Below are 20507 nucleotides of genomic sequence, written 5' to 3' on the forward strand. Positions count from 1 at the left end.
ATGTCACCTCTCAGTCTCATTGGATCCTTTTTCTTTTCTTTTTTTTTTTTAAAGATTTTAAATTTTATTTATTTATTTATTTATTTATGGCTGTGTTGGGTCTTCGTTTCTGTGCGAGGGCTTTCTCTAGTTGCGGCAAGCGGGGGCCACTCTTCATCGCGGTGCGCGGGCCTCTCACTATCGCGGCCTCTCTTGTTGCGGAGCACAGGCTCCAGACGCGCAGGCTCAGTAGTTGTGGCTCACGGGCCTAGTCGCTCCGCGGCACGCGGGATCCTCCCAGACCAGGGCTCGAACCCGCGTCCCCTGCATTGGCAGGCAGACTCTCAACCACTGCGCCACCAGGGAAGCCCCGGATCCTTTTTCTTTAAGGATGCAAGTAGCATTCACTTCACAGAGCTACTGTAAGGATGAAATCTGATGATGAATAGGAGAACACTTCACTCAGCTCCTGGCACATTGAAGGTGCTCAGTACATTGTCATTATTAATGGCGCCACACATTTCCTGAAGAGAAGCCAAAGTCTGGTTGGCTGAATTGACGCTCTTCCTGTATCCCAGCCCTTCCCCAGGCTCCTTGCCTCCAGATCAGTCTCTCTTACATGCCGTCCTGTGGCCCTGTGATCTCTGTCCAGAACACGGAGGTGGTGTGTCCCAGTGGTCAAGAGCACACTGCCAGTGTGACCTTGGCAAGTTCTGTCTTCACTTTTTGCCACAATTTCATCATCTGAAAATGGGATTAATAATAATTTATTTGTACTAGTTTTGTTGTGAGATTTAAAATGATTAAATATGAAGGTCCTGGGGGACCATGCTGGTACAGGGTGAATGCTGCTATTTTTAGCTCTAATTACTCTCTGATTACTATATGATCCTGTCCCTCCCTTGCTTACATTCCCGCTGGGTGGCTCCCGATCACCTCTGTTCTCCTGATTTGGAGTCTGCCCATCTCTCTAGCGCATCACTCCTCAGGCTTTGCCTTTCAGCAGCTCGCAACTGCTTATACCCTTTACCCCACCTCCTAGGATATACGGCCTTTGTTTTTGCCTAAAAGCCCTTTGTCTTGCTAATGAATTCTTTAGGGCTGTTTTTCTACCTCTTAAGATACTCCTACTCCAAACCCCTACCCCCTTGAGGGCCCTGTCTGGTTCTGCAATGTTTTGCGCATATCTTTTTCCTTGCACTTAACCTATTTTCTATTTTGTATCTCTCTCCCCTGCATTCCTGGCGTGTTCTTCACATAAGGTAGACTCAATAAGTACTTGTTAATAAATGAATTAGAAGAGGAGCTTTCCTATTTTAAGTACAGTATCATATTGTCAAAATTATTTTTCAGTTAGAGGGAGCAAAATTTACCTTGTTAGTAAATTTTGAGGAGGGGAAGGTCAACATGAGGACTTTCTTGATAGGGGGCCCTTTGTCATCTGGACAAGAACCATGGCAAACCTATAGTACCACCTGCCTCTGGTGGACCTTACAGTTTCAGCCATCTTGTTTGTGAAGGCAGTAGTTCTATGTTTAGCTTAGTGATGGTTATATCAGCTATTTGGTATATGATAACATTTTTCTAATGTTTGAAAAAATTTTTTTCTCATTGTTTCAAAACTCCAGTGTATTGTCCTGGAAATAGCAACATTATCCAGTTGTGGACATGTGGACATGTACTCTATATCTTTAGAGTACAATACATCAGTACCGTTTCAGTTAAGAGAGAATGCATAGGAGAAGGTAACACGGGCCACAAAGAATGGATAGCTTTATTTATTTACTTTAAGAATTTGAAGGAAATAAAATGTGATATCTCAGCTTTCTATCTAAAGCGTATCAGTGACCCTTTAAAGAGCCTGTAGTTAGTTATATCTGATAAACACATAATAATGAGCTGAATTTTAAGGACTTTTTTCCCATTACCCCCTGCAGCTTTGCCCTGTCAGATGAAGCATACAGATCCCTAAGAGATCAAGATAAAGACCAGTGTATTCTGATTACTGGGGAAAGCGGAGCAGGAAAAACAGGTAAGGCCACCGGACAACCTTACTTTCTCCTATAGAAGGGTAAACGCTGCACCGAATGACGACGGCAGAGCGGGTGGGTGGAGCTTCATTAGCATGAAGCTCACAGGGCTCATGGTGGGAAGGCTAGTGGTTCGGATCCTGGAATGTTCTCTGGGAAGGACTTGCCTCATCTCTTACATGAAGGAGCAGGCACCTATCAAAAGTGTTCCAACCAATGTGGGAGTCTCTTTCTGGATTCTAGACCTTTCTGTTGCAGTTCCTGTGTACTTCAAGGTCTTTTACCTTCCCTCCAAGACACCAAGGTCTAGTGCAAGGTCTCACCACTTCCCTAAGGAATGCCAGACTGTTTGGGTTTGGAGATCCCACAACCACAGACTATCTAAAAGCTAAAAAGTGAGGGAGGGCACCAGGAAAATGCTGGATTTCGCTGTAGAAAAAGTCTTCCTCTGAAGCCTGAAGAATTGAGATTTTTGTACACATTTTTAGACAGGCTGGCAACCTCCCCATAAAACAACCTCTCAAATGGGGAGGGAGTATGCTTTTTTTTCCTTGTGCTTTTAATAAAAGCAATCTGTGTGATTGTCTTGAGTGAGAAAGTGATTTTACACATGGTGCCCAGCTACCTGGAAAACGTTCAAAAGAGCTGTGATCTCTGAGTCCAGACTTGGACAGGTTAGAACCGCTGTTGTCAGTAGGTTTCTTTGATGGAACTGATGAGTCCATGAAAGAGGAGGATGGTATTTTCATAACTGGTTCATCTGTAAGATGTTCTTGTTTTATAGATAAGACTTGGATCATTGGTAATTTCTGCTAGTTGGCCAAAGTGGAATTTAAATGCTTCAACTTTACTTGGCTATTTAATTATCAGATTAATAACTTTGATTTCCTGATGCTCAAGAGAAGAAAATCCCCCATGGATATTTCAATCAACTGACTGAATCCATTTTGTTCATTAGCCCTTAGTTAGATTTGTGCCTTTAAAGTCTCCCTATCTGCCCTGAAATGGCTTTTCTTTCTATACCTATTTCTTCCTCCACTTTCTTAAGGAGTACCTCTTCCCTACCCCTCAAAGTAGCTGGAGAAAGAATGGTTAGATAAGATGTGTCCAGCTCCCTTCCCGGAGCCTTTGGAGACATAGTGCACTGTTTCTTTGCAAGGTTGTGCAGGTTCTAGGCTCTGGATGGGCAGAAATGGAGGGGAAAAGAGTGGCATGTAAGAATCTAAGGTAACAGAGAGCACAGACTCATATAATTGGAAGGGATCTTAGTTATAGACCATCTAGTGTAGGGTCCTCCCCAGGGACAGCCAAACTCCTTTTGTAGTGATGCAGGGCTCACTGCTTTGTAAGGCGGCCTATGGACTTTGTCACACAGGTTTGGTAACAAAAGTTCTTCCTTACCTAGAGATGAATTCTGCCTCTATGTATTCGTCTTAACTCTGCAGTCTGGGACCTTACCAAATTAGTCTACTTTCTCTCCTACAGGACAATCACTTAATTCTTTGCAATCATCCATCATATCTTCCTAGGGCTAAAAATCCCTTTTCTTTAAAAATTTCTCATGTGATACACATTCATTTATTCATTCATCTAGGAAATAATTCCTGAGTACCTACTAGGTGAAAGGTACTGTAGTAGGTACTAGTGATACATTGGTGAGCCAGACACCATTCCTGTCCTTGTCAAGTTTATAGTGTAGTACAGGAGATAAACAATAGCTCTACGCTATATATGTACATACATCTAAATGTATACATGTATACATACAATTTATATACAAAACATTAAGTGTAGTGAAGTGAAGTGTGCACTTGTAAGGGTGCTTATATGAACATGTAACAGGAGGATTGAATCTCGTTCCCAAATTCCTCACTGTCATGGTCATATTATTCCAGAATCTTCCCAGTTTGTCAACATGCTTTATAAAATTGCATCCCAAGAAGTAAACAGAATACTTCAAATTTGCTCCTGGTTATTGTGAAACTATTGCCCTCTTAATGTGGGTACTAGACTTCTATTAATGTGGTACATGTACTGACTCATATTGGTCTTTTCATCGAGCAAGATGTTATAGGTTTCTTGTATATTAACTTCTGTTTGGTCAGATTTTCTCAGTTGGGTATTGTTCAACAAAATTATTTTAAGCCTACATGTAGAATCTTTTGTTTATGATTCTGTCCCCTCCCATAGAACCACTGCCATGCCATTGGGAAATAATAATAGTAGCTAACTTACGTGAGCACTTACCATGTGTTGGGCATTGTGGTTAGCATATTGCACATATGAGATAAGTATTCTTCTTATCCCCATTTTTATGATGGGGAAATTGAGCCACAGAAAGGTTAAACAACTTGCTTAAATTTACACAGTGAGTAAGTGGCAGAGCTGGGGTCTTGAACGCAGATAGATATATAGCTCTAGAGACCCCACTTGTCTTAGCTCAGGCTGCTGTAACAAAATACCAGAGACTGAGTGATTTAAACAACAGACATTTATTTCTCATAGTTCTGGAAGCTGGGAAGTCCAGTCAGGGTGCCTGGTGAGGACCTTCTCTCTGTGTCCTCACATGGGAGGAGAGAGTTTAAAAGTGAGCGTGAGCAAGCTCTGGTCTTCTTCCTCTTATAAGGACATTAATCCCATCACCGAGGTCCTACGCTCATGTCCTCATCTAAACCTAATTACCTCCTGAAGGCTCCATCTTGGAGGTTAAGGTTTCAACATATGAATTTCAGCAGGACACAAACATTTAATCCACAGCACCATTTTCATCCACTATGCTAAGCTGTATCTTCATACTTTGAACATGATTCTTTTTTTTTTTTAATTTCTTTTTTTTAAATTTTACTTATTTATTTTTGTCTGTGTAGGGTCTTCGTTTCTGTGCGAGGGCTTTCTCTAGTTGCGGCAAGCGGGGGCCACTCTTCATCGCGGTGCGCGGGCCCCTCACCATCGCGGCCTCTCCTGTTGCGGAGCACAGGCTCCAGATGCGCAGGCTCAGTAATTGTGGCTCACGGGCCCAGTTGCTCCGCGGCATGTGGGATCTTCCCAGACCAGGGCTCGAACCCGTGTCCTCTGCATTGGCAGGCAGACTCTCAACCACTGCGCCACCAGGGAAGCCCGAACGTGATTCTGAGTGCCATTAAACACATTGCCCTTGTTGGTAATTTTTTTTTTAAAACTAGCCTCCAGTGTCTCTTTAAGGCAGGGATTATGTTTTCTTCATCTCTGTGTCCCTATAGCCTGACTTAATGCCTGGGACCCATTAGGCAATCACTACATATTTGAATGATTGGATAAATGCCATCCCCCAACCCGAGCCTCCTCCTGTGTCTTAATTTAAGAAATTGACAAAAATACTGACTCAGACCAGGACAAAGACTGATCCTGACAACTGAAAATTGAAACATAGTTAATTCATTAAAAGTTAATTTGGGGGAATTCCCTGGCAGTCCAGTGGTCACGACTCTGAGCGCTCACTGCCGAGGGTCCGGGTTCGATCCCTGGTCTGGGAAATAATATCCCATAAGCCTCGTGGCATGGCCAAAAAGAAAAAAAAAAGTTGTTGTGTTGACTAGTTCTGGATCATCTTTCCTTATCTTTCTATATTCTCTTTAGGGGGGTCACAACTAGTCTCAGATTATGTTTTTGCCTCCTAAACTATACACTCCACTCAGTACCTCTTACTTTGTCTCCCAGCTTACACATCCAGTACCTGCTTGACAAGTCTGTGGGGGTCTCTCAGAGGCATTTCAAACTAAGCATGCCCTAAACCGAACTTTTGATTTTACCCTCCTACCCAAACTTCCTGGTCTCAATAAATGGGACCACCCATCAGCCTAGTTTCTCAAGCTAGAGATGTAACAGTCATCCTTGATATTTTCCTTTTCTGTATCTTCCACATGAATCCCATTTTCTAATCTTGTCAACCCTACCTCTAAAATATATCTCATGCCAAGTTCTTTCTTCCTTTTCTTTGTATCCATATGGCGACTCTAGTTAGACCAAGCCACCGACCATTACTTCCTTTGAGGACTGTTTGTAGCAATATCTAACAGGTCTCTTCTTTTCCCCCATGCTTGCCTACAGTTTTTTTTCACAGACACCAGAATGATCTGTAAAACTGAAAACTGGATCAAACGCTTGGCCTGTTAAAAAAATTTTGGTTTGAGTAACCTTTGTGTGTGTGTGTGTGTGTGTGTGTGGTGAGAACTTTTAAGATCTACTCTCTTAGCAACTTTTTTATTTAGCTTCACCGCACGGCATGCAAGATCTTAAGTTCCCTGACCAGGGATCGAACGCCGTGCTCCCTGCAGTGGAAGCGCAGAGTCCTAACCACTGGACCGCCAGGGAATACCTCTGAGCAACTTTTAAGTATACAATACAGTGTTAACTGTAGTTGCCATGATGTACATTAGATCCCTAGAACTTCATCTTATAACTGGAAGTTTGTACCTTCTGACCACCTTTCACCCATCTCCATTTCCCCCTTCTCCTTCCCAAACCAACAATCTACTCTTCTCTTTGTTTCTATGAATTTGTCTTTTTTTTTTTTTTTTTTTTTTAGATTCCATATGTAAGTGAGATCATACAGTATTTGTCTTTCTCTGACTTATTTCAGTTAGTATAATGCCTTCATGGTTCATCCGTGTTGTCACAAATGGCAGGATTTCCTTCTTTTTTTTTTTTTGGCTGAACAATATTCAGTTGTGTATGTATATATATACACACACACACACACACACACCACATTTTTCTCTATTCATTCGTCCATAGACAGACACTTACTTGTTTCCATTTCTTGACTATTGTAAATAATGCTGCAATGAACATGGGAGTGCAGATATCGCTTCAACATAGTAATTTTTTTTACTTTGGATATATACCCAGGAGTGGTATTGCTGAATCATATGGTAGTTCTATTTTTAATTTTTTGAGGAACTTCTATACTGTTTTCCATAGTGGCTGCACCAATTTACATTCCCACCAAGAGTACATAAGAATTCCCTTTTCTCCACATCCTCTCCAACACTTACTTCTTGTGTTTTTTTGATATTAACCATTCTGACAAGCGTGAGGTGGTATCTCATTATGGTTTTGATTTGCGTTTCTCTGATGATTAATGATGTTGAGCATCTTTTCATGTGCCTGTTGACCATCTGTATGTCTTCTTTGGAAAAATGTCTATTCAGGTCTTCTGCCCATTTTTTTTTTTTTTAACATCTTTATTGGAGTATAATTGCTTTACAGTGGTGTGTTAGTTCCTGCTTTATAACAAAGTGAATCAGTTTTACATATACATATGTTCCCATATCTCTTCCCTCTTGCGTCTCCCTCCCTCCCACCCTCCCTATCCCACCCGTCTAGGTGGTCACAAAGCACCAAGCCGATCTCCCTGTGCTATGCCTTCTGCCCATTTTTTAATCGGATTGTTTGGGGGTTTTTTTGGTTGAGCTGTATGAGCTATTTATGTATTTTGGATATTAACCCCTTATTGGTCATATTATTTGCAGATATTTTCTCCCATTCAGTAGGTTGCCTTTCCATTTGTTAATCATTTCTTTTGCTGTGCAGAAGCTTTTTAGTCTGATGTAATCCCACTTGTTTATTTTTGCTTTTGTTGTTTGTGCTTTGGGTGTCATATCCAAAAAATCATTGCCAAGACCAGTGTCTAAGAGTTTTCCCCTATGTTTTCTTCTAGAAGTTTCACGGTTTCAGGTCTTACATTTAAGTCTTTAATCCATTTTGAGTTAATTTTTGTGGGTGGTAGTTAATTTTTGTCAGTTCCATTCTCTTACATGTGTATATCCAGTTTTCCCAACACCATTTATTAAAAAGACTGCCTTTTTTCCATTGAATATTCTTGGTTCCTTTGTCAAGTATTAGTTGACTGCTTATGCATGGGTTTATTTCTGGTCTCTTGATTCTGTTTCATTCATCTATGTATCTGTTTTTATGCCAGTATCATACTATTTTGATTACTGTAGCTTTGTAGTATAATTTGAAATCAGGGAGTATGATGCCTCTAGCTTTGTTCTTCTTTCTCAATACTGCTTTGGCTATTTGGAGTCTTTTGTGCTTCCAATATGAATTTTAGGATTGTTTATTCTATTTCTGTGAAAAATGCCATTGGAATTTTGATAGGGATTGTATTGAATCTATAGATAGCTTTGGATAGTACAGACGTTTTAACAATATTAATTCTTTCTGTTCACGAATGTGAAATAGCTTTCCATTTGCTTGTGTCACTTAAATTTCTTTCACCAATGTCTTATCATTTTCAGTATACAGATCTTTCACCCCTTGGTTAAATTTATTCCTAAGTATTTTATTGTTTTTGTTGCTATTGGAAATGGGATAGTTTTCTTTATTGCTTTTTAAAATTGTTTATTGTTAGTATAAAGAAATGCTGCTGATTTCTATATGTTGATTTTGTATCCTACAACTTTACTAAATTAGTTTATTAGTTCTTACAGTCTTTTTGGTGGAGTCTTTTGGATCTTCTGTACATAAGATCCTGTCATCTGTAAACAGAGACGACTTTACTTCTTCCTTTCTGTTTCTGATGCCTTTTATTTCTTTTTTCTTGCCTAATTGCTCTGCCTGGGACTTTCAGTACTATGTTGAATAGGAGTGGGGAGGGTTGTCTTGTTCTTGATCTTAGAGGAAAAGCTTTCAACCTTTCACCATTGAGTATGATGTTAGTTGTGTGCTTGTCCTGTATGGCCTTTATTATGTTGATGTATATTCCTTCTTTATCTAATTTGTTGAGAGTTTTTATCATGAGAGGATGTTGAATTTTGTCACATGCTTATTCTGGATCTATTGAGATGATCATATGATTTTATTCTTTTATTCTATTAAAATGTGATGTATGTGTTAAATGTGAGGTATCACATGTATTGATTTGCATGTGTTGGACCGTCCTTGCATCCCAAGGATGAATTCCACTTGATCATGGTATATGGTCCTTTTAATGTGCTGTTGAATTCAGTTTGCTAGTATTTTGTTGCGAATTTTGGCCCTTATATTCATTAAGGATATTGACCTATAGTTTTCTTTTCTTGTAGTATCCTTATCTGGCTTTGGTATAAGGGTAATGCTGGGTTTGGAAGTGTTCCCTCTTCTTTGTATTGCAAGAGTTTGAGATAGCTCTGGTCCTGGGCTTTTCTTTTTGGGAGGCTTTTGATTACTGATTCAGTCTTCTTAGTAGTAATCGGTCTGTTCAGATTTTCTATTTCTTCATGATTCTAGGAACTTATCCATTTCTTCTAGGTTGTCTAATTTGTTGGCATATAATTGTTCATAGTAGTCTCTTATGTTCCTTTATTTCTGTGGTATCTGTTGAATGTCTCCTTTTTCACTTATAATTTTATTTATTTGAGCGCTTTTTTTCTTGGTTAGTTTGCCAATTTGATTTATTTTTTCAAAGAACCAACTTTTAATTTTGTTAATCTTTTCTACTGCTTTCTTATTCTCTGTTTCATTTATTTCTGCTCTAATCTTCATTATTTCCTCAAAAAAAACTGTATCTTCTGCTAAGGTTGGGCTTAGTTCTTGTTTTTCTAGTTTTTTGAGGTATAATGTTAGGGTTTTTTTAAAGATGTTTCTTTTATTCTTTTTTTTTTATTTTTTTTTTATTTTTTTTTTATAGCTACTTTATTTATTTATTTATTTATTTTTGGCTGTGTTGGGTCTTCGGTTCGTGCGAGGGCTTTCTCTGGTTACGGCAAGTGGGGGCCACTCTTCATCGCGGTGCGGGGACCGCTCTTCATCGCGGTGCACGGGCCTTTCACTATCGTGGCCCCTCCCGTTGCGGGGCACAGGCTCCAGACGCGCAGGCTCAGTAGTTGTGGCTCACGGGCCCAGCCGCCCCGCGGCATGTGGGATCCTCCCAGACCAGGGCTCGAACCCGTGTCCCCTGCACTAGCAGGCAGACTCTCAACCACTGCGCCACCAGGGAAGCCCGTTTCTTTTATTCTTGATGTATGCATTTACAGCTATAAAATTTCCTCTTGGAACACTCTTGCTGCATCTCATCAGTTTTGGTATATTGTTTTTCCATGTTTGTTTGCCTCAAGATTCTTTTTACATAAAAATATTTAATAGTTTCCATTGCACCAAAATATAAGCCAAACCCCGTGTGCCTGTTACACAAGATTCTGCTTGATCTAGCCTCGACCTTGTTCTTCACCTTCCCCTCATGCTTTCCCCCCTTCTAATGGCAGCTCATGTTACTTTTCACTAAAAGGCTTGCTCTTTATTGTATGTAGCCAGTGTCATTATATAGAGTTTCCCACCCCTTTTTAGATCATTCATTTGAACTCTGGGTATAGGCTCTTACCACTGTTTACTCAGAAATTTGTGATATCTTTGGTTGTTTAGAACTCTTTCTTTCCAGTAAGAACTTTAAGAGGACACTGGTATCTTGGGGGAAAGTTTCTGCTCCTTCCGTGTCACTAACCAGTTCTTTTCTTGTGAAACAGAATTTAATTCTTAGAAGCAATACAGCTTCTTGTTTGCTTCCAGGTTAACCAGTGAAAATGGTGGCAAGGCAAGTTAAAAACTGTGTCCCTTGACAGAAGTCATTTGCATTGGTGATGTATCTCATGCCACCTACCCCTACCTCAATCCCTTTGACTGTTTCTACAAGCCTATTCATTTCACATATGTTTCCTTTTTTAAAGCATAAGGGAGGAAGAGATGAAAATATTCCTAAGCCTATTAAATTTTTTAGATTTTTACTCATTCTTCATCATGTCTAAAGACTTCTTTGAGTATCTGATTGTTTCAATTTGTTCCTGAGTGAGTCATCAGAAGTGGGTTGTGGTCACTGGTTTGATTGGTATTGGCCAGTTCTTCATCTCCTCTGGAACATGTGTTCCAAGAAGACAGCACATCCACTTATGAGCCATGTTAGTATATGACCTCCTCCTTCTCAGAGAGTTGTAAACCATACTGCTTCCTCCTGGAGCAAAATTCCATCTCCTGGTAGGCTCGTGTACCTTCTTTATTGAGAAACTGAATGGAGGTTGCTGTTACTATTTCACAGGGAGGGCATTCATTCTTTTCTGAGAAAAACAAAAACACCTTATTCCTCTGGTGGAAATCTAGTGGCACATGGAGTTCATTCTTCTTTTCTGTATTTTTCTCTTCTCTTTTCTATTTTTCTAGTCAATAACTTGTCCTCTTTGTTTCAGTGTCCCATTCACCACTTGAAATCCTATCGTTTTCCCTGGATTTAGTCCTTTCTAGGACCCCTTTGCCCTCTGTCCTAAGCTGAAGAATGGACAGCTGCTTCACAGGGTCATCACCTCCTCCTCTGGTAGGAAGCTCTGTTTACAGGTGCTGCTTCAGCAAGAGGCTGGAGAGGGTACCACAGACACCCTGGAGCAGTACGTCTCAAACCTTCCACTGGGAAGCACCAGGTTCCCTTCTCTTGCAGTCTGCTGCTGACCAATACCAGAAAAATAAAATAAAAGAAGACATAGAAAATTCAGACCCCAGTTTCTGGTTTTAGTTTCCACAGACAAAATAAACTACCAAATTGCTACAAAAACTTCTCAACGCCTACTCTCATGTGTAGATAGACCAGTAGCAGTCCCTGGGCCAACCAGCTTTTGAGTAGTGCTGGTCCTCAGACCGTACTTTGAGTAGCACTGTCCAGAAGTCACTTGAAGCATTTGTCTTGTTTTTGAGCTACTGTGCTTTTTGGATCTGGTGATGTTTCATGTGTCCATTATCACAAAAATCCTGGTGCTGGGCAGTGGACACTACTCCTGAGAGCTGCTGTTTTTAAATATCTACTCAGCTACACTCTTTGGTAGCTGCTCAGCCCTTTCTTTTCATTTATAGATCCCAATAGCATCTCCTACCTCCATTTCCATAGAGACATTTAGTGTTTTACTTACGTATTCCCATCTTTTTCTACTTTTCTTTCTTTTTGAAAGCAGGGGTACAGAAATTGTTTCAAATTGTATTAAGGTTTTAATTGTCATCAAACTATAGTTTTGAGTAAAGCATAGACTTTGTGTTGTTTAATGTCTCTGTTTCATGGAGATTACTTACGGGAAAACGAAATGATGGAAAATAATACAGAGATTGCAGTACAGTGTGTGAGGAATTTCAAGAAGGGGTTTAATCTCAATTCTGTGGGGAAGAGGAATGCCAGGCCATTTTTGAAATGTCACATTATCTTAGTCACCAAAATTTTTTTGAATACATGTAGCTATTAGCATGTTTATGTTAGTGAATGAATGAAAGAAGAAGAGAACTAACATTTATTGAGGGCCTGGAATGTGCTGTGTACTTAACGTATAGTATCTCTTTTCAGTGAGAGTTTTTGCTTAATAGCATATACAGAACCACCATGTAGTATCAGAGGGCTCATTTTATAAGAAGTAATTAAGTTAACGAGGTTGTAAACCCCCCTTGGCAGATGATGATGTTATTGGTCTTAAACACTGGAGACACTCTTACACTGTAGGGTTGTATAATGTGGGCACTCAGGGAGAGGCGTGAACATTTTGAATCCTTTGGGGTCCTATTTAATTCATTACTGCTGTGCTAAATAAAAAATTCATCATGCCTCATAAAAGTGCCCAACTATTTCTAGGCAGTGAACTCACAATTCACTATCATGAGTACAAATAGTTTGTGGAAAATCATTCAAGCACTAATGGGGGCAGGGAGGCAGAACATGAGGGAACCATCATAACTGCATTTTTCCAAGGACATCAGAGTAAACTGTGGGCCTGAGAAGATGATCCTGATATAAGAAAGCATTATAAATTATTTGATTTCTAATTTTACAGTTACATCAGTTTCTAGGAACTCTGCAGCCATCTGCTAGAAGAGTTATGAAGCCTGCCTTGCTTGTTAAGACCCTTGGTTCTGAACCCCAAATGACCTTGTACTGCTTTACATCTGTGATAGTTTTCTGACTCGGTCAGCGACAGAGATGTGACTGACTGACTGTAGCCTAAACATCCATGAGCGTTTTACAATGCTGAATATCTCCACATGGAAGCGGAATAGCTAAGCAAGCTCAAGGCCAAAATGTCGTGAGCTTTGTTTTGTTTCTTCCTCATGTGAGAGAGGCCTCTCTTGACTCATGTGTTTTATATGAATTATCAGATTTTGTGGCCAACTTTCAGAAGCAAAGCAACTTACATATAGTTGTATTTCAATAAAAACATTGCCAGTCATGATTCCTCTTGGAGCAGAGGCTGTGTTTCTCATTGCAAGACCCATGTTTTTGGTACAATGATTGGGGCAGTTCCCAGCTGCCTGTCGGGTCAGTTTGGATGTGCTGCAGCTGGGTGATTTTGCAGCACTGCAGACTCAGGACTGCTAAAAAAGGGTGTTCTATGTTTCAGAGTCCTTGTTTCATTGTATACAAACACGGCTTGCTTGATTTAGGCAGTCATACTCTTTAGGTCACTGGACCATGAGACCTTTGTAAGCATAGTCCCTAGAAAAACTTGGGTGTCTTAACCAAGGAGATAGAGAGGTATAGACGTAGAAAAATATGTCAGTATTTGTGTGTGTATAAATGTATGGCTTTCTGTATGCTGTATGACATATATGACATAGTTTATATTATATGTCTGTGACCTATGGTATTACTTGTATCTATGAATGCATGCATCGATATTTGTTAACTCCTGGATAAATTTATTAGCTATGAAAAAAAAGCTCAGAATAAGCCTTGTTGTATTCCTACCTTTTTTTTCCTGACATAGTATCTATGTGGAGCCTGCTTGATTCCATGCATAGGTTTTCATACTTGCCCATGAGATTCCCATCCTTTTGTCCTCATGGTTACAAATGTCTTTCATTGTTTTCTCTTTCTCATTCACTGATTGCTATTTCACAATGTTTTCTTACATAAAGAATATTATAGTATATGAATTTATATGATTATATGATTACATACTACATAATTATATAATAACATATAGTAGATACTATTCACAACCCAGTGCAAGGTACCAGAGTATACAGAGTTAAATTAGTTATCATTCTTGCCTTAACAGGAATTTAAAATGCCCAGAATCATAAACGATCATCTACAACCCCTTTCCATTCTTTATAGAAATGAATTCTGGTCTAGATATTTTGATCTAGAAATGTTTTGTTATAGGCCATTTGTTCATTAGTGCAGGATATCTGATAACCCTAGATGTTCTACTGTTTTCTGGTGAGAAGATATTTTGACTTTGAAGACTTCATATTTTGTTTGTCCAACTCAATGCATTTTAAAATTCAACATTCAAACATATATATGTGCATAAATCTACATATGTAAAGTATCTGTGAGTTAGAGAAAATGATGAACTAAGAATGAGTTCTAAGCAATGCTGTTATGATTTGCCAATTTTAAATGCCAGTGTTCTTATATCTAGAATGGCAGTGCTTTTCAGTATTTTGAGTACATGTGAAGAATACACCTTTTTGTCCTAAATAGAATCCTTTTATATTTTTACAGCAAACATGCAAGACATTGTCACTGAGAGTAGGATTACTAGATTAATGTATTCGGTCTACTCAAAAGTATTGCCTTGGAAAATGCTTAAGATTTTATGCTGTGCTTGCCAAGGTCATGTTTAGTTGGCTCCTATGATAGTCAACATGATTCAAGAACTAGGCTTTGCAGTATGGAGGAGGATGATAATTTAATTCTTGATTCTCCTCAGAAATACAATATTTGTCATTCATAGAGGTTATTACATAGAGTTTTGATTTGGATAAGTATGTAAACATTTGAATAAAGATCCAAATTTATTTGAACTTTAGCACAGAAGAGCCAAAGGAAATGAAGCAGAAAACCTCATGAGATAACTGTTACTTCCTGTTTGCAGCATGGTGAAATATAATGAAAACAGTCCTCTAAACTACATTGGACCTTGCAACTTGTCGGTACAGGTTTACTTACTTTTTCTAAAGTAGTGACTATCTCATAAACTACTTGAGTTAAAGATCAAGTATTATGTCAGGAAAAAAATAATGAGTTGTCTCTTTTAGACAATGAGACTTTGGAGAAAATTACCCTTAATCCCAGCTTCCAAAAATGAATTATTAAAATGAGCACAGTAATAGAATTCCTGAAGATAGTTAAGAATCTGAGCATAAAATCTTTTTAACAACTTAGAAAGAAGGATCTTCGAAGTATATTTAAAAATGATATTTGAAGTACTTAGATTTTAAAGTTAATAAAACTGATTCCTAATTTCAATTTAAATTAACTCATCTTTACATCTCAGTAGATATTGTGGGTTTACATACAATTTAACAGCCATATGATGTAGGTCCAATCCAAATTCCAATAGATCTGCTCCTGGCGCCATTTTTAAATAGATTTGACCCTGAGAGAATTTGATGCCATTTAGTTCAGGCCATTAAAAGGTCTCTGAGAGGTCATATCAATTCTAGCAGCCACCAAAGAGTTCTCGTTCTTGGTTGATCACGCCCCCTCCGTCTGCTCCCACACACATACACACAAAGCAGTTTGTCCATGGTGTCCATCCTGGACCAGAACAGAACTTCCAGAGAACTGGGTGTAGCCATGTATCTGAGGTTTGAGGTTTGGCTGCAGTGAGGTTCATAATCACTGGAATAAGCAATATAGGACGGCCTGGACTTTTACTATTTCTTGCCAGTTTACCTAAAAGAAAACTTAGCTTTTCATCTAAAATATGTACATATATATTTGTGTGTGTGTGTTTGCCACTATCTGGAGCAGTTATTTTGCCTATAAATGCTTCCACTCTTCTAATAGCGTAATGGGTAGGAAGACTAGAAATTCAAGTCAAGAAAGAATATACATAATACATGTGAGAGTGTAGGTGGGGATGGGGAGCAAAGAATGCTGCTGAGAAAGCAGGATGATGAGAAAGCCTGGAGGTGAGTTGTTTCAGAGGCCAGACTGTAGGGTTGGAATGTGTGGGCGATGCAGGAGAGTTGGCCCACAGTTGGAGACTAGGTAGCACAAGATGTCAGGAATTGGCTGGGAGGGCAGCCTCACCTGACTTTGAAAGCCAGGGAGCCTAGAAACAAAGTATCCCAAAGTGACAGAAGAAGAGTTCCAGTGTGAACTGGTGGGTAGAGGGGAATGTAGCACCAAGAAGTGAAATGAAATGTAATAGTATATAAACTCTTTGTTCATGACTGAGGCCCGTTCAGCCCGATGGAGCAGCAGAAGTGTGTCCAAACAGTTCACCGGCCTTTAGATAGTTAAACCCTGAGAACATTGGAAAACGTAGCTCAGGAACTTTACACAATGGAGGATGTGTTAAGGGACTATGCCCTTTGGAGGGAGGGTATTGCAAAGATGCAAAGACTGATGTTTCTCAGTTACAGTCTTTAAAAGGAGACTGCAGACATCCGCCATCACAGACCACCAGAGAATCTACCTGGACCCATTCTCGTTACCCAGAAAGCAAACTGGAGGGAGATTTAACTCCAACCATTGAAGAAGTACCCAGCATCCCACCGCAATCCTCAGGGCTCCATGAGATCGTCTGCTTCCTCTGCACCATACTTGCTAGCACTCCCTTGAGAACTTCATGGGACCCGCATAGATTCTTGGCGCTCTGTGGCTCCTGTTATTGGTTGAGGCTTTGGGGTTGTATATACGCCCTGAAGCACACGTTGGGCAATGCGCCCAAGGTCGCATTCCGACTGTTCATTTATTATTTCTTCAGTGGTGGGAAATGGGCTGGAAGTCACCTGCAGGTCTCCCTGGGAGAAAGAGCAGCGTTGAGATTTGTCCCCTTACACCCATAGGTAGGGGTACTGCCACTCACACCTGGGGAAGGCTTTCCTGCCCTCAGACAGTGGCACCAGAGCAAAGAAATTGCAAGAAAGCAAGATTTGGGGAGATTGGTTTTTCTTGCCTTGACTGCCTGGACCTGGGCCCATGTTTTATTCTACTGACATTTAATAGTTGAGTATTTCCCAGATCCTGATTATGGAACATTAGAACTAGGACAGCTGAATGAGAAACAGATTCTATGGCAAATAAGTTTGGGAGATGGTGCATTCTCCATCTTTTTCCAGAGTTCCACAATGCACATGCTCCTTTAAGAAGCCATTTAAAAAGGAAACCTATTTCACTTCATCTAACTTACTGTGGCCCTAAATTCATTTGACTTTAGACTTCATTTCCCCTGAATATCTATTATCATTCCTTGGAACTCAGTATTAAAAGGATCAGGTTCTTGGAAACAGATGCTGAGAGGAGACATGTACTAATAGGGGAAGGATAAAACCAAATTCGGCCCACCTTACCAGTCTGAGCTAAGAATTCTTCATATGCCTCTGGTGGCCTGCTACTTTTAGCAGGGAACTTGTTCTACGAGTGAAGCCTATGAAAACAACTAGAAGATGCCCTGGAAGGTCTGTACTTCTTGTATTCAAATCCTTAAGATTAGTTGCTTAGTTTTTTAATCAATTTGAAGAGTAATTAATTTAATCTGATTGTAAGCAAACCAATTTGATTTAGAAACTATTTTGGAGGAAGGGCAGTTCTTTTAAATTTAAAAAATACATTTGATAAAGACACCCAGGTTATCAAGTTAATTTTGACTTGAATCACCTATGTATAATATAGTATTTGTATATAAATGATTGCTTTTTAAAAAAATTTATTTTTTATTGAAGTATATTTAATTTACAATGTTATGTTAGTTTCAGGTGTACAGCAAAGTGATTCACTTATATATATATATATATATATATATATACATACATACACACACACATATATGTATATTTTCTTTTTCAGATTCTTTCCCATACAGGTTATTACAAAATATTGAGTATAGTTCCCAGTGCTATACAGTAGGTCCTTGTTGTTTATTTTATATATAGTAGTGTGTATCTGTTGCTCCCAAACTCCTAATTTATCCCTCCCCCTCCTTTCCCCTTTGGTAACCATAGTTTGTTTTCTATGTCTGTGAGTCTGTTTCTGTTTTGTAAATAAGTTCATTTGTGTCATTTTTTAAGATTCCACATATAAGTGATATCATATGCTATTTGTCTTTGTCTGACTTACTTCACTTAGTATGATAATCTCTAGGTCCATCCATGTTGCTGCAGATGACATTATTTCATTATTTTATAGCTGAGTAGTAGTCTGTTATTTGTATATACCACATCTTTGTGCATTCATCTGTCGATGGACACTTAGGTTGCTTCCATGTCTTGGCTATTGTAAATAGTGCTGCAGTGAACGTGTATCTTTTCAAATTATGGTTTTCTCCGGATATATGCCTGGGAGTGGGATTGCTGGATCATATAGTAGCTCTATTTTTAGTTTTTTAAGAAACAATTGCTTTAAGAAGATAGTCCTCCTCAGATTTTGTTGGCTATGTTTACTCAGCCAATTTTTTAGCAACCCAGTGATAACCTTTAAGCACAATTCCTGTTATATCTGAATCAATGACATGTCTGAATAGAAAGCATGAATATTTTAAAAGGTTTCCAAAACGTTCTTTGCTCCCAGGAGTGAAGTCATTTGAAAACACTGTTACTGGGCCTTCTCTCCCAAATCTTTTCCCCTGAAAGTTGAAAAAAAATTTTTCTGCTTAATTTATTAATATGGCTTGTTTTCATCCACAGAGGCCAGCAAGCTTGTTATGTCCTACGTAGCAGCTGTTTGTGGAAAAGGAGCAGAAGTTAATCAAGTCAAAGAACAGCTTTTACAGTCCAACCCAGTCCTGGAAGGTAGGATTTTCTGTGTACATTGGGTCGGTGTGACTTGAGCGGTAAATCCAGTTTTCAGGGCACTTCCGGCACGTGGTGTGCTGGGAGGTGGGCTGGGAGGGGGAGAGTCAGGCCCAGACCTGCTGAGCAAAAGGTAGCGGCATCCTAGGAACTCCTGACTTCACGCACTTGAAGGAGGGAACGCTTTACTCGTGTAAAAGGAGCTCTCCCACTTGCAATCATTTTTCTCCGTTTTAATTTTTATTTGAATTACTTACATTTTGCTTAATAATAATCAACTGATATTTGCATTTGACTTGACAGCTGGGAGAAACTTGGTGGAAAAGAGCAATGTGAGGGCAGTACTATTGTATCATTCAGGATAACACCCATGGCTGGTGATTTCTGTTGTCAGGGAAACCAAGGCTATGCCAGAGAAATATTTAAGGACCAGTTTTCTCAGGGTTACAAAAAGCCTAAACCTGACTTTAGAGCTCAAATTCTGTGGTTGGCCTTCTGTGTCTGTTAGTCAGCTTGGGCTGCCATAACAAAGTACCATAGATTGGATGGCTTAAACAACAGAAATCTATTTTCTCACACTTCTGGAGGCTCAGAAGTCTAAGATCACCTGCTGGCAAGGTAGGTTTTCTTCTGAAGCCTTGGCTTGTAGGCAGCTGCCATCTTGCTCTGTGCTCACATGACCTCTTCTTTGTGTGTGTATATGGGAGGGGGAGGGGGGATGATGGGCAGGTGGGCGCTGTCTCCTGGCCTCATCTAATTACCTCGCAGAGGCCCCATCTCCAAATACCATTACACTGGGGGGTTAGAGCTTCAAAATATGAATTGGGGGGTGGGGTCGGGTAGGGACACAAACATTTAGTTCATAATACCATCAGAAAACAAAGCCAGAGATAAGTCCCCTTCTGCCATGGAGGTTGGCGTAAACCATCAGTATAAACCATCCTTATGTTGGAAACAGTAACTCAAAGCCTCTTCCTATTGCTGGAAAGCCCTTTGCCTTGCTTTATATTGTAAGCATGCCAGTGTTGTCATTTAACACAGTTGTTGGGGTAGGGTAGGTTTCTCAACCTTGGTGCTGTTGACATTTTGGACTGGATAAGTCTTTGCTGTGGGGTGCTGTCCTGTGAAGTGTAGGATGTTTAACCCTTGCCTCTAGTTGTTACCATTGAAAATGTCTCCAGACAATGCCAGATGTCCCCTGTGGGGATCAAGACCACCTTGATCAGAATCTCTGGTCTAGAAGAGTAGTTTGGTTCAGCCCTTTGTTCGAAGTCATGGAAGGTCAAGATTTAACATGGATTAAAGCAGAACTGCTCTGTGGGGGGAGACCCCCCCAGCCCCAGTATGGAGGAACAGAACCTGCCCATTGTCTTTGTTACTCAGGCCTAGTCCCTCCTTCCACTTTATTACAAGGAGGCACCACATGCATCTTTATCCTCCAGATAGTGAAATAAAACTCATGAGAATACTTTGCTTGTGAGAAGCAAAGGCCAGAACACCTGTTACATTGTTATTGATCTTTCTTCCCCTTCAGGACCTTAACAAAAAAAGAAGCTATTGTAGAGAGTGTTTTATCTTTATCTTATTATTCCAGTCTTTTACTTTTTGCTTACTGTCTTTTGCTTTTAGTTAGGATGCTATACATGTGTTATATTTCTATAGATGCGTATTTTAAGAATGCTGTGATCTAAAGGAGAAACACTGTGGAATGCTATAGCTTGCATCTGTGATTAGAATCTGGCCCTTTATTCAATGGTATTTGAAACTAGGCCC

At 39.7% G+C, this 20507-nt stretch overlaps 1 protein-coding gene across 5 annotated transcripts in view; it reads left to right on the forward strand.

Annotated features, from left to right (window-relative positions):
- The window catches only part of MYO1B (myosin IB), a 183336-nt gene that overhangs the window by 82818 nt on the left and 80011 nt on the right, over positions 1-20507 (forward strand). For all 5 annotated transcript variants that reach the window (XM_057551139.1, XM_007171453.2, XM_057551137.1 and 2 more), the window contains exons 4-5: positions 1917-2011; positions 18630-18734. In XM_057551139.1, coding sequence (XP_057407122.1) covers positions 1917-2011; positions 18630-18734 — 200 coding nt within the window. The remainder of the gene's footprint in view (positions 1-1916; positions 2012-18629; positions 18735-20507) is intronic.

The sequence above is a fragment of the Balaenoptera acutorostrata genome, chromosome 8, assembly GCF_949987535.1.
Source record: "Balaenoptera acutorostrata chromosome 8, mBalAcu1.1, whole genome shotgun sequence".
NCBI lineage: Eukaryota > Metazoa > Chordata > Mammalia > Artiodactyla > Balaenopteridae > Balaenoptera > Balaenoptera acutorostrata.